The sequence below is a fragment of the Bos javanicus genome, chromosome 17 (genome assembly GCF_032452875.1).
Source record: "Bos javanicus breed banteng chromosome 17, ARS-OSU_banteng_1.0, whole genome shotgun sequence".
Classification (NCBI taxonomy): Eukaryota; Metazoa; Chordata; class Mammalia; order Artiodactyla; family Bovidae; genus Bos; species Bos javanicus.
In genome coordinates, this window is record NC_083884.1 from 16298940 (window position 1) to 16315118 (window position 16179).

Sequence of the window (16179 nt, forward strand, 5' to 3'; positions counted from 1 at the left end):
AGGAAAGATTGGGATTGGAAATCTTTTATCTTTGTAACTTCTAAGTATGGTGTAGAACATCACTGAAAATAAATAAATTGGTTCTATCCTCCAAGACCTTCTTTAATCTATCTATCCCACTCTTCTTATGCTCTGTCCACCCCACAGAAGACTGGTATGAGCAGTTGTATCCCCTCATCCTTACCCTGAAGGACTGCATGGGAGAAGTGGTGAATCGAGCTAAGCAGTCCCTGACCTTCGTGCTCCTCCAGGAGCTCGCCTACAGCCTGCCCCAGTGTTTGATGCTGACGTTGAGAAGAGACATCGTCTTCAGCCAAGCAGTAGGTGCCTCTTGTTTTTTGAGCCCAGCGCACTGATGGGCTGTCAGATAGTATCCTCAGTGAGGAAAGAGATCTTCTTATGATAGTCTGCTTATTTTATTTTTTTTGGCCATATATACCACCTGGCCTGTGGGATCCTGGTTCCATGACCAGGGATTGAACCCATGCCCCCTGCATTGGAAGCTTGGGGTCTTAATCATTAGACCACCAGGAAAGTCTAGTAGTTTGCTTTTTAAGGGGATCCTTTTCTTAAGGTATTGATACCCAGCTTTTCTTATTCATAACAGATACCTAGCTGAATAGAAACAGTGTGTGAGACCTTAAATATTTATTTCTGCAAAAAGGTGGCCAAGTCCCTGACATGTCCATTGCTTCACAGGGCACAGAGTCTTTGAAGGAAAGAGTCCCTTGTCCTGGCCTCATATTATTCCTGGGGTCTCTGCACCATGCGCTGTGCAGAGAGTAGCCAGGACTGGCAAAAGGGATCTGTTTGCAACCCTTATTTCTACAGCTCCCTCATGAATTCCTGGACAGGGCCTTAGAATAGTCTGTTTTGTTGTCGCTTTTTGTTTTTGTCGTTTATATAGAGGTTTGCCAGGCCATAGTCTTGGATGCAGGCTGGGCAGTATCACCTCCGTCACTACACCCCACCCTAGCCCGTGGCGACAAGGTTGGCCTCCGTCAGAATAGCCGTGCTCCCACTCCCCTCCTGCCTGCACCCATGACTGAGTTTTGCAGACACACACCTGGAGGGAAAGAGACAGAAGTCTGTCTTTGTAAACCATCCAGACAAAGGGAATAATTTAACCAAAATATCCCTTGTCCCCTATGATTTCATGGATGACCCAGTAGTAAATGGAGCGAAGTGTCAAGCACTTTGCTCTGCCTTACACAAATCTCTCCACTGTGTTCTTTCAATGACTCTGTGGAATGAGAACTATTATCTCTATTCTTCATGTGCAAAAATATGTGAGAAAGTCTTGGAAGTGGTAAGTGACTTTTTATGATTTTACTGCCTGGTCTTTCCCTTTTCACAGTGCTGCCTTTCCCAAACTGTCCTGCAGCATGGGTTTAGACATCTGTGCTTTCAAAATGGATATATAAATAGTTACAATTTTGTTACACATACTTGGAAGTTTCTAATGAAGTCTGTGATGTCTCAAAAGTCTTAAATATTTTTAAATTAAAGCTCACTGACCCCAGGAATTTCTTCAGTGTTTTTCTTTTCTTTTTTCTTTTTTTAGCTTGCTGGATTGGTTTGTGGTTTTATAATCAAATTACACACAAGTCTGTATGACCCTGGCTTCCTTGAGCAGCTTCACACGGTGGGATTGATAGTACAATATGAAGGACTGCTGAGCACATACAGTGAGTATTGCTTTGGTCCATGTTAAAATAATATCCCTATTCATAAAGCTATGTGATCCATAGATTCTTCAGTTAAACATAAAAATAAGAGATCAACCTTTCTTGCATCAAGCATTAGAGAAAGAATATAACTTTCAGTTCGTTATATTCATTCTCCTTGTCACTGTGCTTTTAACCTCATTATGTTTTGAAAATGGAATTATAGATTACTTCACAGTGGAGTCCTGAGCAACCATCTGGCTTTTTAAATATAAAAAGCTTTGCCAACCTAGTTTCAATGACTGGATTTTTAAAGTTCCCAAGTCTCTAATGTCTAGAACTGCCCTGTTCAATACATAGGTTGGTGTGGCAATTGAGCCCTTGAAACATATCTAGGCCAGATCAATAAGTCCTCGACATGCCCACCAGACTTCAAAAACTAGTGGAAAACAGTTTTATATTAATAATTAATGAAGAATTAATCATTGTATATTGATTTACAGCTGAAATGCTGTTTGGGATATATTGGGCTAAAGGAAAACAGTATTAAAGGTAATTTCACCTTTAAAATTTTACTCTAAAAATCTGACTTCTAGGATATTTAAAAGTATGTATGTGGCTCACATTATATTTCTTTTGCACAGGACTTATTCTTAATTACCTCCTCGTTAGGCTTTATTTTTTCAGGCTATTAAATATAAAGCTAGCATGAGCTTAGGTCAGTGATCTTCAGTGCAACCGTTTCTATTTTCTAGAAATCAAATGTCAGTCCTGCCAAGGGAGAAAGATTTGCACAATACTTTGTGTCATCAAAGAATTAAAGCCTCTCTCTAGCCTTTCAGGAAAGGTATACCTCCTTCCTCCCTTCAAAAGGTATATGGACAGCTGGAGTCTATTGACGGTTCTGATTTCACTGATGAAAACCTTCAGACTCAGGCAAATGTCCTTAGAATGGATTCACTGCATTCAGGAACTCATTCACTAAATTGTTAGAACAAATTCTAGCAGGGAGGCGGAGTACAAAGTGACATTCTCTTCAAATAGTGTGTTTGTAACTAGGTTCCTTTGCCCCTGCTTAGGTGAGGAAATTGGAATGCTGGAGGACATGGCCGTTGGTATTTCGGATTTGAAAAAAGTCGCATTTAAAATAATTGAAGCCACATCCAATGATGTCTTGCCAGTTATAACAGGAAGGCGGTAAGTGGTGCCCATTTCCTAAACACCAAGCTTTGTTAGATATTTTTTACTAACCCCTGACAGCAGAGCCAAGGAGAATGGAGATTTGGCTTGGAAATGTTTCTTTTGTTCTCTTTTCCTTTTTTGAATGAGAAATGAATGTAGGTGACATGACAGAGGAAGATACTGAAAAACTCCTAGAAGTTTCATGGATGTTTATAAATTGCACTATAGTGAAATAAATAGGATAATTCTCCCCCGTGAAATGTAAGGAATTCAAAGTAATAGCAAGCATGAGAAAAAACATTTTTCTTTTTATTACTATCTAGTCTAAAGCTCTGGATGTTTTTACTTTTGCTGGAATCATTTGGTTAATAGTGTCATAATTCTTGAGATGATATTAAATTCTGCTAAAAGCAGCAACATTTTAGAAAAGATGTATTTCTATGTCAGGGGCATATGCCACCATTTTTCTTAATTATTTTTGACAATTCACTGTCAGACTGAGATTTCCAAGAACAGTTTTAAATAAATAGCTTTGAAGGTCATTTTACGATGGGAAAAACATCAAATAATTAAGAAAAATGATGGTGTGTAGAATAGACCTCCAATAGAAGAATTACATCCTATGGATACATTATTTCAGTCAGAAGTCCTCGAAATTTTAACCATTCTGGCATTAGCACTTTTAAATGCTGCACGAAGATATTTGAAATTTGAAGCTTTCTCAAATCAGAGTGAAAAAAAAAAGAATTTTCTAAAGAGAGCCCTTTTCATGCCAGAGAGAGATGAAGAGACTTAGGTATGAAATATAAAAATTCAAACTAAACTTGTTTTCTTTCTATAATAAACATATAATTATTTAAACATTTGTGTAAAGAATGCCCAGAAATCCATGGTTGATTGAAAGGTAAGCCTTATATATAAAGGAAAAACACATCCCTTTAAAACTAAGTATGTCAAACGCAGCCTAATGCTTAATTTGCCATTCATTGGAAGAAAAGGGAAGAAAATTGCTCATGTACATGCCTGGAAAACAGTGCCACCCTGTATTACTATGAAGGTTATTAGCAAAGGTGGGAAATGGATACTTTTATCACAGTTTATAACCGAAGCTTACCAGGCCATTTGCTCTAGGCAGAGTGCAGATGTTTTTTTCTGAGGGAGTTCTTTAGACTGTATCTAAATTCAAAAGCTATCATATGGATGGGAATGAAACTGGAATGGCAAAGTGAGCAGCTTGGCAATTTTTTTCTCCAGAAAGCGACATCATAATTGGACAGAATTTTCTAAAGCAACCATCTTACGACTGAGAACTAAATTTGTGCACAAATTTAGAAGTACTTATTCGTGAAAAACTGGTGTACATTGGATAAGTCAGTAGGAGTTTGTGGCATTTTTGCCGAGTTGCTCCCATCATTCCTGGCTCTGTCAGCACAGTTTTGTGAGGGCAAAGCAGGCCATAAAATCCGGCAGTCTCCTGCTAGAGGGGGCTGACTGGGTTTGGACCAGACAAGAAAAAGAATAAAGCACACTCTTGAAAAGTTGTTAGAAACAATGGTGACTAGATAACCATTCACAATAGCACCAAATAGAATAACTACATCAGACTAAATTTAATAAAGCACTCTAAGAAATGGAAACCCACTCCAGTATTCTTGCCTGGAAAATCCCATGGACAGGGGAGCCTGGTGGGTTGCGGTCCATGGGGTTTTGGGGAGTCGGACACGACTGAGCACGTACACCACACCTGATGGCTAAGTTGGTAAAGAATCCGTCTGCAATGCAGGAGACCCTGGTTCGATTCCTGGGTCGGGAAGATCCACTGGAGGAGGGATAGGCTACCTGCTCCAGTATTCTTAGGCTTCCCTTGTGGCTCAGCTGGTAAAAAATCTGCCTGCAGTGCAGGAGACCTGGGTTCAATCTCTGGGTTGGAAAGATCCCCCTGGAGAAGGGAAAGGCTACCCACTCCAGTACTCTAGCCTGGAGAATTGCACGGATTTTATAGTCCGTGGGATTGCAAAGAGGTGGACATGGCTGACCAACTTTCATGAAGAGTTGGAAACAGAACACCCAAAATAATGCTTCGAGAAGTTAATACAATCCAGTAAATGAAAGGACAGCCCGTGTTCATGGAGCTGGAATCCTCATTCGTTATTGGTGGTCCTATCCCTTTGGAAACAATTTGGCAGTTGCTGAAAAAGTTAACCTAAAATTGCTACATGACTCATCAGTATATTCCCAAGAGGAAATGTCCACACAAAACTAGTAGTATTTTTCAGAACACAGGTAGCCAAAATCATGAAGTAATCAAGTGTTCATCAACTTGAATGCACAGACAAAATGTGGTATTCCCAAACAACAGGACACTATTCAGCAGGCTACTAACACAGGCTATGACACACATGACTGAAAAATGATGCTAAATGAGAAAAGCCAGACACGACGGACTATATGTTGCATGATTCTTTTTATATGAAACATGTAGAAAAGTAAAATCTGTAGAGACATAGAAAAAGATCAGTTGTTTCCTGGGGCTGACTTTGGGGTTGGGGTTTGAATGCAAACAGTCAAAGGAGATTTTTTTAAGGCAGTGGAAATGTTCTGAAAGTGAATTATGGTCGAGATTGCACAACTCTATAACTTTGCTAAAACTCTGAATTATGTACTTAAAACAATGAGCTTATGTCAATTAGATTTTAATGGAGTGACAAAACATAGGCAGAACACTCCGACATAAATCGCAGCAATGTTTTTTGGATCCATCTCTGAGTGCAATGGAAATATAAGCAAAAATAAACAAATGGGACCTAATTAAACTCAAAAGCCTTTACTCAGCAAAGGAAACCATAAACAAAACAAAAAGACTACCAATGGGATGGGAGAAAATGATGCAACTGACAGGGGATTAATTTCCAAAATATACAAACAGCTTATACAGCTCAATATAAAACACACTCACAAATAACCTGATCAAAAAAAAAAAAAAGCACAATAGACCTAAATAGGCATTTCTCCAAAGAAGCATACATTTGGCCAACAGGCACATGAAAAGATGTTCAACATTGCTAATTATTTTGTTGTTCAGTCACTCAGTTGTGTCCAATTCTTTGCGACTCCATGGACTGCAGCATGCCAGGCTTCCCTGTCCTTCACCTTAATCGCTAATTATTAGAGAAATGCAAATCAAAACTACCAAGAGGTATCCCCTCACACCAGTCAGAACGGCCACCATCAAAAACTAAAAATAGTAAACACTGGAGAGGTTTGTGGCGAAATGGGAACCCTCCTACACTATTGGTGGGAACGTTAATTGGAAAATGGTATGAAGGTTTCTTAAAAACTAAAAATAAAGTTAACATATGATCCAACAATCCCATTCCTAGGAAAAACAAAAACTGTAATTCAAAAAGATTCATATACCCTGATGTTCATAGCAGCACTATTTACAAAAACCAAGACATGGAAGCAACTTACATGCCCAATGACAGATGAATGTATAAAGAAGATTGATGTGTGTATGTATATACATATATACACACATATGTATAAAATGGAATACGATTCAGCCATAAAAGAGAATGAAATAATGCCACTGGAAGCGGCACAGATGGACCTAGAGATTATCATACTAAGTGAAACAAGTCATACAAAGACAAGTGGCATATGATATCACTATATGCAGGATCAAAAAAATAATACAAATGTACTTATTTAAAAAGCATAAATAGAAAACAAACATGGTTACTAAAGGGGAAAGTGAAAGTGTTAGTAGCTCAGTCGTGTTCGACTTTTTGTGACCCCATGGACTGTAGCCCACCAGGCTCCTCTGTCCATGGAGTTCTCTAGGCAAGAATACTGGAGTGGGTTGCCATTGCCTTCTCTAGGCGATCTTCCTGACACAGGAATTGAACCCATGTCTCCTGCATTTCAGGCAGATTCTCTACCATCTGACCCACCAGGGCAAGTGGCTTCCCACTCCAGTATTCTTGGGGTTTCCCTGGTGGCTCAGATGATAAAGAATCTGCCTGAAATGCAGGAGACCCAGATTCAATCCCTGGGTTGGGAAGATCCCCTGGAGAAGGGAATGGCTACCACACCAAAGGAGAATGGGGGGATAAATTAGGAGTATGGGATTAGCAGGTACACAATATTATGTTTAAAATAGATAAACAAGGACCTACTTAATAGTACAGTGAACTATATTCAATACTTTATAATAACCTATAATGGAAAAGAATCTGAAAAGATGTGTGTGCATATAACTGTATCACTTTGCTATACATCTGAAACTAACACAACATTGTAAATCAAGTATGCTTCAATTTTTTAAAAAAGCTATCATAAAGTGTATAATGTTTCACCTTCAGAACAATCTTTAAAAGCAGAGCAGATTTTACCAACTGAATCTTCTCATATTCCAGAAAATTTCGAAATAAGTAAATATCAGCTGTCTGTTAGCCAGTCTATTGTAAAGGACACTGAAAGCAATTTTAAAAAGAAAAATAAAGTGTCCATCCATCTGAGGGTAGTGCTAACATCCCTGCTTGCTGGATGGATGGTATTTCCCAGTTCTCTCGTTCAAAGCTGAGGTGAAAAACTCTGGCAGTCGAGGATTCAGAGTAAGCATCAGTATTATTATACTAGAGAAACTGAAAAGATTTTCATAGAGACCCGCCGATTCTCCTGTTCTTCCTTACACCATATGTGTATTACAACACTAGCACTCTGTATGGTTCAGGAAACACACGGACTTTCCTTAATTCCAGGTGAAACTTGACATTTCTTTGCTCAGTTCACACTGGATCAAAAGATACTACATTTCAGAATATATAAGCATCTATTCTTCTTGACCTTATTTTGTGAATCCTAACTTAAATCTTCAACACTAAACATTAGGGGTAATTTTTAATAGAAATTTCCAATGAAAAAATACTCCCATGATAATGTGGAGAAATGATCAGGAATCACCAAAGGTTACATCTTAAGTAATAAAACTCTTGCATCTCCATCAGGCCATCACAAACAGGGGGGTTCATCAATAATAACAATTAGGCTATGCTAAGAATGTTATAAATGATTTCGTTCATTAGTTTCACTTTATTGAAAATCCATCATTTAATTGCTTTTCTTATCACTGAGACTTGGTTTTAAAATAATTAAATCAAGAAAACAAATATTGACGCTCTTATGCACATGGTATATGAACATGCACTTAAATGTTCTTCGTTTCCTAAAACAACTCAAAGTAATAGAAGTAAATGTAAACACTCCTTTATGCCAAGTAATTTAATAGTGAAGTGAATGAAATGATTATCAAATGAATTAATAATAGCAAATAAGCAAACAGCAGCCAAAAACCTGAATCAGTGCTTTATTCCAGCTGTTTTGTTGTTTCTTTTCAATGACTATAGTAATACAATTGAGTGGAATAAATCAGTGCTGCGTCTTTCTGTCCCCCTCTCTCCAGTGAGCACTATGTGGTAGAGGTGAAGGTTCCAGCCAGGGTGTTTGAGTCCCTGCCTCTGCAGATTAAAGAAGGACAGTTGCTTCATGTGCATCCAGTACTTTTTAACGTTGGAATCAATGAACAGCAGACTCTTGCTGAGAGGTAAGGTTCAGATATAAGATCGGTTCTTTTTTTTTTTTTTTTTAATTGTTATGAATATGCTGAGTAATTCCACATGTACATAGACACTGGATTCATGGGTAACATTTTCCTTTCATCCGTACTAAATTCCTTGATAGACAGAATTATTCATATTTAAGGATTCCTGGCTCATATCAAATTTAAATGTTGTAAAATAATACGGAAAATATCGGTGTCAATACCAAAATATTCACATGGGTTAGCTTCTTCATGTTTCCGAATACCTATGTGTATGTATCAAATTTTAGAATTGTTTTATGCTCACATGTATTTCACCATTGTAAACTCTACTAATTGTGGCAAAATTTTCTGGACCTAAAACATGTTATCCTTTCCTTTGTTTTATTTACTAAAATAATTGTTATTGGAGGATGCCAACACATCCTTTCATAATAGTTTGCTCAGTTAAATGACAGATGATTTTATGTGATTTCATAAGTAATTGTAACAAACCATTTTTTAGCAGATAAAGGAATTAACTTTAGCATCTCGTATGGTTCACATGTAGAGATTATCAAAAACAGATAAGAGTTAAGGTTCACAGAATACATTTTTAAAAGATTCTCTAAAACTTCTTACAGAAAGAAGTTACTGTCTTGCTATAAAGCCTGGCTGAAAAAGCTCCCCAAAGTTAAACTTTTGGAGAGTATTTAAAATGCTTCCTTATCTATAATTTAGTTTCTATATGTCTCCTGCTGCTGCTGCTAAGTCACTTCAGTCGTGTCTGACTCTGTGCGACCCCATAGACGGCAGCCCACCAGGCTCCCCCGTCCCTGGGATTCTCCAGGCAAGAACACTGGAGTGGGTTGCCATTTCCTTCTCCAATGCATGAAAGTGAAAAGTGAAAGTGAAGTCACTCAGTCGTGTCTGACTCTTTGCAACCCCATGGACTGCAGCCTACCAGGTCCTCCGTCCATGGGATTTTCCAGGCAAGAGTACTGGAGTGGGGTGCCATCACCTTCTCCGAAGAATACTGGAGTGGGTAGCTATTCCCTTCTCCACAACTGGTGTGGGTTGCCATCGTCTTCTCCATGTATCTCCTACCCCCATAGTTAGCTAGTGTGTTCTGTGCCATGATTGGTAAGAATGTTTTAATCCTTTACTGTTGTTTTTTAACTAAACTAAAAAACCACTACATTTATAGTCCTCTTGAGAAGATAGCAGAAGAGCACCAGTACAGAGGCTGGTATCCTTCATGGTGTGGACAGAAAAAAATAGTTTACATAAGTGAGCTCGTCCCTGGGAGAGTGGAGGGCCCTACGTGTACCTTCAGCAGTGTGTTTAAGGCTGTATGTGGCTCAGTATCTGGTCCTGGTCTTCTGGACCTCTCCTCAAGCTATCACTGGTGAAGAGGAAAATTGGAGGGATAGAAAGAGAGGGAAGAGGCTTTGTGTCTTTAGAGATACAGCCCTGTAGAGATGGAGAAACTAACTTGGACAGAGTGTCAGTTATGCAGAGGCATGGGGTTAGTGTTTTAGATTTAAGTCATTCAGGTTCGCATATGATGATTGTAAGAATACTTTGGTATGTCAAAAAAGATTGGTGGAATCAGGGCCAGTGGAAACTGGAATATGTTAGAAATCACCATTATGCAATGTTGTGTCAAAAAACAGACTCCTCCCTTGCAAAACTGTTACCATCTATTTAAAAAAGAAAGATAAAAAAGTTACTTTGGGGTCCTGTTTTATAAACCATAATTATTCTCTTTTTTCTATATTTAGGTTTGGAGATGTCTCTTTGCAAGAAAGTATTAATCAGGAAAATTTTGAACTCCTTAAAGAGTATTACACAGTATTTATGGAAAAGATGCCTCCTGATTGTAAGTATGCAAGTTACCAAAAAAAAAAAACAAACCCACAACAATAATAATTTCTTGATTAATAATTCTTTGGGAGAGGACAGACATAAAGGTCAATGGAAGGAAAAAGCACGGGGTGGGAATGTGAGAGTGATTTTGAAATTGTTTGCGCCAAAGAGACTGATTGCCAAGGTGGCCTCGCAGACACCTGCCTCGTTGTTCTGATTGCATTCAAGTGTGTCCTGCTGCTCATATTAGGACATTAATTTCGGTGCCCTGGGAAAGTGCCAGAAGTTAAAAATAAGGAATTCATAATTAGAAATCTCAACTGAATCCAACAGAAATTTTGTACATTCTTAACTTTCATGTTAGAATGACATTTAATGAAAGACTTTAATGCAGATTTAGGCTTCTGATTTATAGTCTACACCAGATATATCTGTAGCATTTACATGTGTGTGTGTTGTTCTTCAGTTGCTCAGTCATGTCCAACTCTTTTCAAGCCCATGGACTGCAGCACACCAGGCTTCCCTGTCCTTCACCATCTCCTGGAGCTCGCTCAAACTCATGTCCATTGAGTCGGTGATGCCATCCAACCATCTCATCCTCTGTTGTCCCCTTCTCCTCCTGCCTTCTATCTTTCCCAGCATCAGGATCTGTGTGTGTGTATGTTTATATATATATTCCTATTATATAAATCAGAACATAAATTTTACAACTAATTAAAAATGATATAAATTAAGGCACAAATTATTGAACATACTTATTGCAATATTTCCAACCGGTCCATTCTGAAGGAGGTGAGCCCTGGGATTTCTTTGGAAGGAATGATGCTAAAGCTGAAACTCCAGTACTTTGGCCACCTCATGCGAAGAGTTGACTCATTGGAAAAGACTCTGATGCTGGGAGGGATTGGGGGCGGGAGGAGAAGGGGACGCCAGAGGATGAGATGGCTGGATGGCATCACCGACTCGATGGACGTGAGTCTGAGTGAACTCCGGGAGTTGGTGATGGACAGGGAGGCCTGGTGTGCTGCGATTCATGGGGTCGCAAAGAGTCGGAAATGACTGAGCAACTGAACTGAACTGAACTGATTGCAATATTTATGTGAACGTGTTGGGGTATAAGCCTATAGAAATGTGTTTTACATTTTGTTTTCTGTTTTGTTTTGGGCCACGGTTCAGTACTGCCACCTTTTTTTCCCCACAAAATTAAGCACGTACGTGAGCGATCCAAAGTCACAGATTCAAGAGTGTGTTTGGAGCTATTCCATAAATACTGTACATAAGTAAGTTGAGATACTTAAATAGTCACAAAAGAAACTAGGTTTTAATAAAGTAGAAAATATCGTTACCAAAAGCTGTAATTAAAGTCTGCCTGTCATCTATCTGCTGGCAATTTGACTGATCTGTATTCTAATACTTAGTTTGAAATAGCTTAGGTAGCAGAGTATTTAGGCCTCTTTATAACGCAGTGATTTTACTTCAGAATATTGCAGTGGCATAAGCATATCCATGTATGTATCATTAGAGAATTTTACTGCTGTTTTTATGTTTTATTTTACATAAAATATTTTTAATGCCAAAATGAAATTAAGTGCAGAGGGATTCTTTGGCAGTCAGCATACTTATGAATTTCAGATTTGTAAATTACTTGGAAGGTTAATAATATAAACAAAACTATCTTGCTTTAGTAATTAATGGGAAAAGTTTATTATAACTTGGATGTTGCTGGATAATTCTCTCGCAGTTACTTGTAATTTGGAAGTAATTCCCAGAATTTTTAGAGACAACTTGTTTTCTATTTATAAGGGTCCTTTCAAAGTGAGATCCTTGTACCTGCAGCATCTGTATTACCTGGAAATTTGTTATCAATGCAAATACTCAGGCCCCGCTGCAGATCTATTGCACTTGCCCTGCAATCTGTTTTAATAAGGCTTCCGGATGATTTCTGATCCATACTAATGTTTCAGAACCAATGCTATACCATCTCTACTCAAAACACACGTTATATTAAAAAGTAGGTTGTTGATAAAGTCTTTGAACGATTTCAATACTACATACATAAACAATTATGCACTCCAAAAAAGAAATATGTATAAATGTATAATTGTTGAAATGTTTCTCAGATAGGAAATACAAAGTGATCCCTACATTCAGGTCATTTAAACTCTCCATGGGAGTGTAAGTTTTAAAAATTTGAAGAACATGAGATCTCATATAATGTATTGCTAATTAAAATAACAGTTTTAGAAACATATAAAAATATCTCATCCTTGAAAACAGGCTGGACTTTTGCATCAAATCAGTTTTATTTCATTAGTTGAAATAAATTATCTTAACATGCTGAATTTTTCTGATATTTTGTTTCCTGTTATGTCAACATATTTTTGAGACAGTGCTACATAGATTTGGCACAGAATGAAGGTGTGACATGCCTGTGGTTATTTTTCATAACAAAAGTCTGAACCATATCTATGAAATTATGCTGACATACATAGGATTATTCCTCATGCAGAAATAATTATGATTATTCCTCAAATAATCAATAATTATTCCTCATGCAGAAGCCAAAGCATCACTGGATTGCACTCCATTCAAGGAAGAACCAAAAAGTTTTATTAAGAGTGGGAATAACGGTTAGGCTATTTGTTAAGGAGGAAAAAATTTCGATGTGGGATCATATACCTAATCCATATAATCTACTATTTTTCTTTCATAGTGAAATCAAGGGATAATTTGTAGTAGTGTTAAAAGGATAAGTATATTACTTTCACTTATTCATCCATTTTGGATATCCTATCCATCATTTACTTACCCTGGTTTTTTATTATTTATTAACTAGTGAAATTCTATTAGTAAATAAAAACTTTCCTTTTTATCCCAAAAGACTTTTTTTTTTAAATTTAGGGATGTCCCCTAGTTTTGCAATATCAGGAGTTAATGAATAAGTCATTTTAGCCTATATTTTCCCTTTCAATCAAGCAGTTACCATCCTTTTACTTTTCTTATACTTAAGTTTTGTGGTCTAAAACATTGATTCTTCCCCAAATATTCTCCAAGTCTGTTAAATATGTAGTAGGTTCAGTTGATAGTCTCAATTCAGCAGTTGACACATGCAGAATCCTTCTGTCCTGATGGCTCTATCAGCTGTACTAATAGGACACACACTCCTTAGGAGTCATTAGTGGGGAGGGGAGTAAAGTTAAAGATGCCAGACAACAGAACAGCATTTCCTTTCAGTGTGTTCAGCATAGTCTGGTGATTTATAGACTAATCTATTTGAAAGTCTCAAGTTCATTTGGAAGAAATCATCAAATTCAAGAATTACTATCCTCCAACTCCATCTTCCTTGTACCTGCAGGACCATTAGTAAAAGGCTTGGTACTTTGGAATAGCCTCTCTCTCTGTCTCTCTCTCTGTCTCTGTCTTTCTGTCTCTCTCAGCAGATTTATGGGATCTAGAGCTGTACATATATGTGTATGTATAGATGTACATTTAGATACGTATGTTTTTACATATATATGTATATTTCTTGCTCCAATAGACGTTTCCGCAAAGATTTACAGGAAAGGAATTACCCATTCTTGGCTTCCTCCTCTGTAACAGGCACTTCCCAGCTCTAGATCCCATGAATCTGCCGAGAGAGAGAGGTCATTTTCACCTACCAAGTATTCCACTAATGGGATACATACATGTGTATATGTGTATATACATTTGTGTACATACGTGTGTATGTGTATACATCTATATGTATGAATGTGTGTGTGTGTATATATATAGATTTATCTGAGGTTGGTATGAATATGTGTGTGTGTATATATATATATTTATCTGAGGTTGGTATGAATGTGTGTGTGTGTATATATATATATTTATCTGAGGTTGGTATGAATGTGTGTGTGTGTATATATATATATTTATCTGAGGTTGGTATGAATGTGTGTGTGTGTATATATATATATTTATCTGAGGTTGGTATGAATGTGTGTGTGTGTATACATATATATTTATCTGAGGTTGGTATGAATGTGTGTGTGTATATATATATATATTTATCTGAGGTTGGTATGAATGTGTGTGTGTGTATATATATATATATTTATCTGAGGTTGGTATGAATGTGTGTGTGTGTATATATATATATATTTATCTGAGGTTGGTATGAATGTGTGTGTGTGTATATATATATATTTATCTGAGGTTGGTATGAATGTGTGTGTGTGTATACATATATATTTATCTGAGGTTGGTATGAATGTGTGTGTGTATATATATATATATTTATCTGAGGTTGGTATGAATGTGTGTGTGTATGTGTATATATATATATTTATCTGAGGTTGGTATGAATGTGTGTGTGTGTATATATATATATATTTATCTGAGGTTGGTATGAATGTGTGTGTGTGTGTGTGTATATATATATATATTTATCTGAGGTTGGTATGAATGTGTGTGTGTGTGTGTATATATATATATTTATCTGAGGTTGGTATCAGGCAGAGCTGTTGATGGCTGAGCGGTCTGTGCTCTGTCCGGGTACCTTGTGTTGTGGATTTCTCCCTTCCCATCCTGGCTTAGTGATGCAGCTTCCAGACAGTTGTTCTTGCTGCCTTGACTCTAAGGCACAGTAAATCATCAGGAGCTACTTCCCCTCAGGCCCTGCCTGCGATATTCACTGGTCCCTTTGATCAACTAGGGAAACTCCCATGGGGCAGGTATGAGTGTTTCTCTCTCTCTGGCTCTGATCTTCCAGATGGGTTTGATGAGCTCAGAAACCTTTCAAGGCCTCTTTCATATCCTACCAAAAGCATTAAGACACTTAAGTGGTGGGTTAGCAAAATAAAATAAAGTACTGCTGTAAATCGCTGGCACAAATTGCTCAATGATTTAGAGTAACCATCTCATCTCACATGATTCGAGGCCCCTGAGTTTTGTGGAAGGAGCAGATGAAATGCTTTGTTTTCCCTTTAAATGAGGACTGACCAAGTGTCAATTTATCTTCTCCAATCTCTCATTTCTCTCTTTGATAATAATGCCCTTCTCTTGTCTTTTTTCCTAAGCAAAGGAGAAGGATATTTTCATGCAGTTCTATTGGAGCGTTGCCATTTATTGGTCCCTGTGTAAGTGCTTTAAGGGTAGGCTGTTCTAGCTGATGAGCTTAGAAGGGGGATCAGGCAGGGCTTTTAGTGAGCTGATGTCAACTACCTCCACAGTATTTGATATCCCTGCCTTACATATAATATTTCATCAACTATAGTATAACAATTGTACAAAATATTTTTTAGAACAAATCTTAGGTTGGTGATGAGGCTAAGTAAAATATTGTTATATTTCATCCTGTATTTTTTTGGCTGTGGTTGCTGTAAGCCTCATATTTAATTTAGCAGACATTGATCGAGACCAAATCATGTGTGAGACTCTGTGCTTATTGCTATGGATGGTGAAAGATGAAAGACTCTGCCCCCAGTAGCTTATACTTTAAAGACTTGGCATGATCAAGCAATCATGTACCTTAACTCTAAATCTCTTCACTCAGTCATGTCTGACTCTTTGCGACCCCAAGGACAGTAGCCCACCAGGGTCCTCTGTCCATGGGATTCTCTAGACAAGAATACTGGAGTGGGTTGCCGTGCCCTCCTCCAGGGGATCTTCCCAACCCAGGGATCGAACCCAGGTCTCCCACATTGCAGGTGAATTCTTAACTGTCTGAGCCACCAGGGAAGCCCTCTTCCCAGAATACTAGTTGCTCTTTTTTAGTATTGATCCTTTCTGTGAATAATTTACTTTTGTTTTTGTTGCTTTTGTTGTCCAAAAAATGTTAGTTTCTCTTTGATCATTTCTGACATTCATCATGGGGTCATGAATTGCCACAGATTTTACTTC

At 37.7% G+C, this 16179-nt stretch overlaps 1 protein-coding gene across 5 annotated transcripts in view; it reads left to right on the plus strand.

The window, feature by feature from the left end:
• Nucleotides 1–16179, plus strand: part of INPP4B (inositol polyphosphate-4-phosphatase type II B) — a 456612-nt gene that overhangs the window by 357054 nt on the left and 83379 nt on the right. For all 5 annotated transcript variants that reach the window (XM_061384112.1, XM_061384115.1, XM_061384111.1 and 2 more), the window contains 5 exons: nucleotides 148–320; nucleotides 1565–1688; nucleotides 2747–2864; nucleotides 8314–8454; nucleotides 10215–10312. In XM_061384112.1, the coding sequence (XP_061240096.1) occupies nucleotides 148–320; nucleotides 1565–1688; nucleotides 2747–2864; nucleotides 8314–8454; nucleotides 10215–10312 (654 nt within the window). The remainder of the gene's footprint in view (nucleotides 1–147; nucleotides 321–1564; nucleotides 1689–2746; nucleotides 2865–8313; nucleotides 8455–10214; nucleotides 10313–16179) is intronic.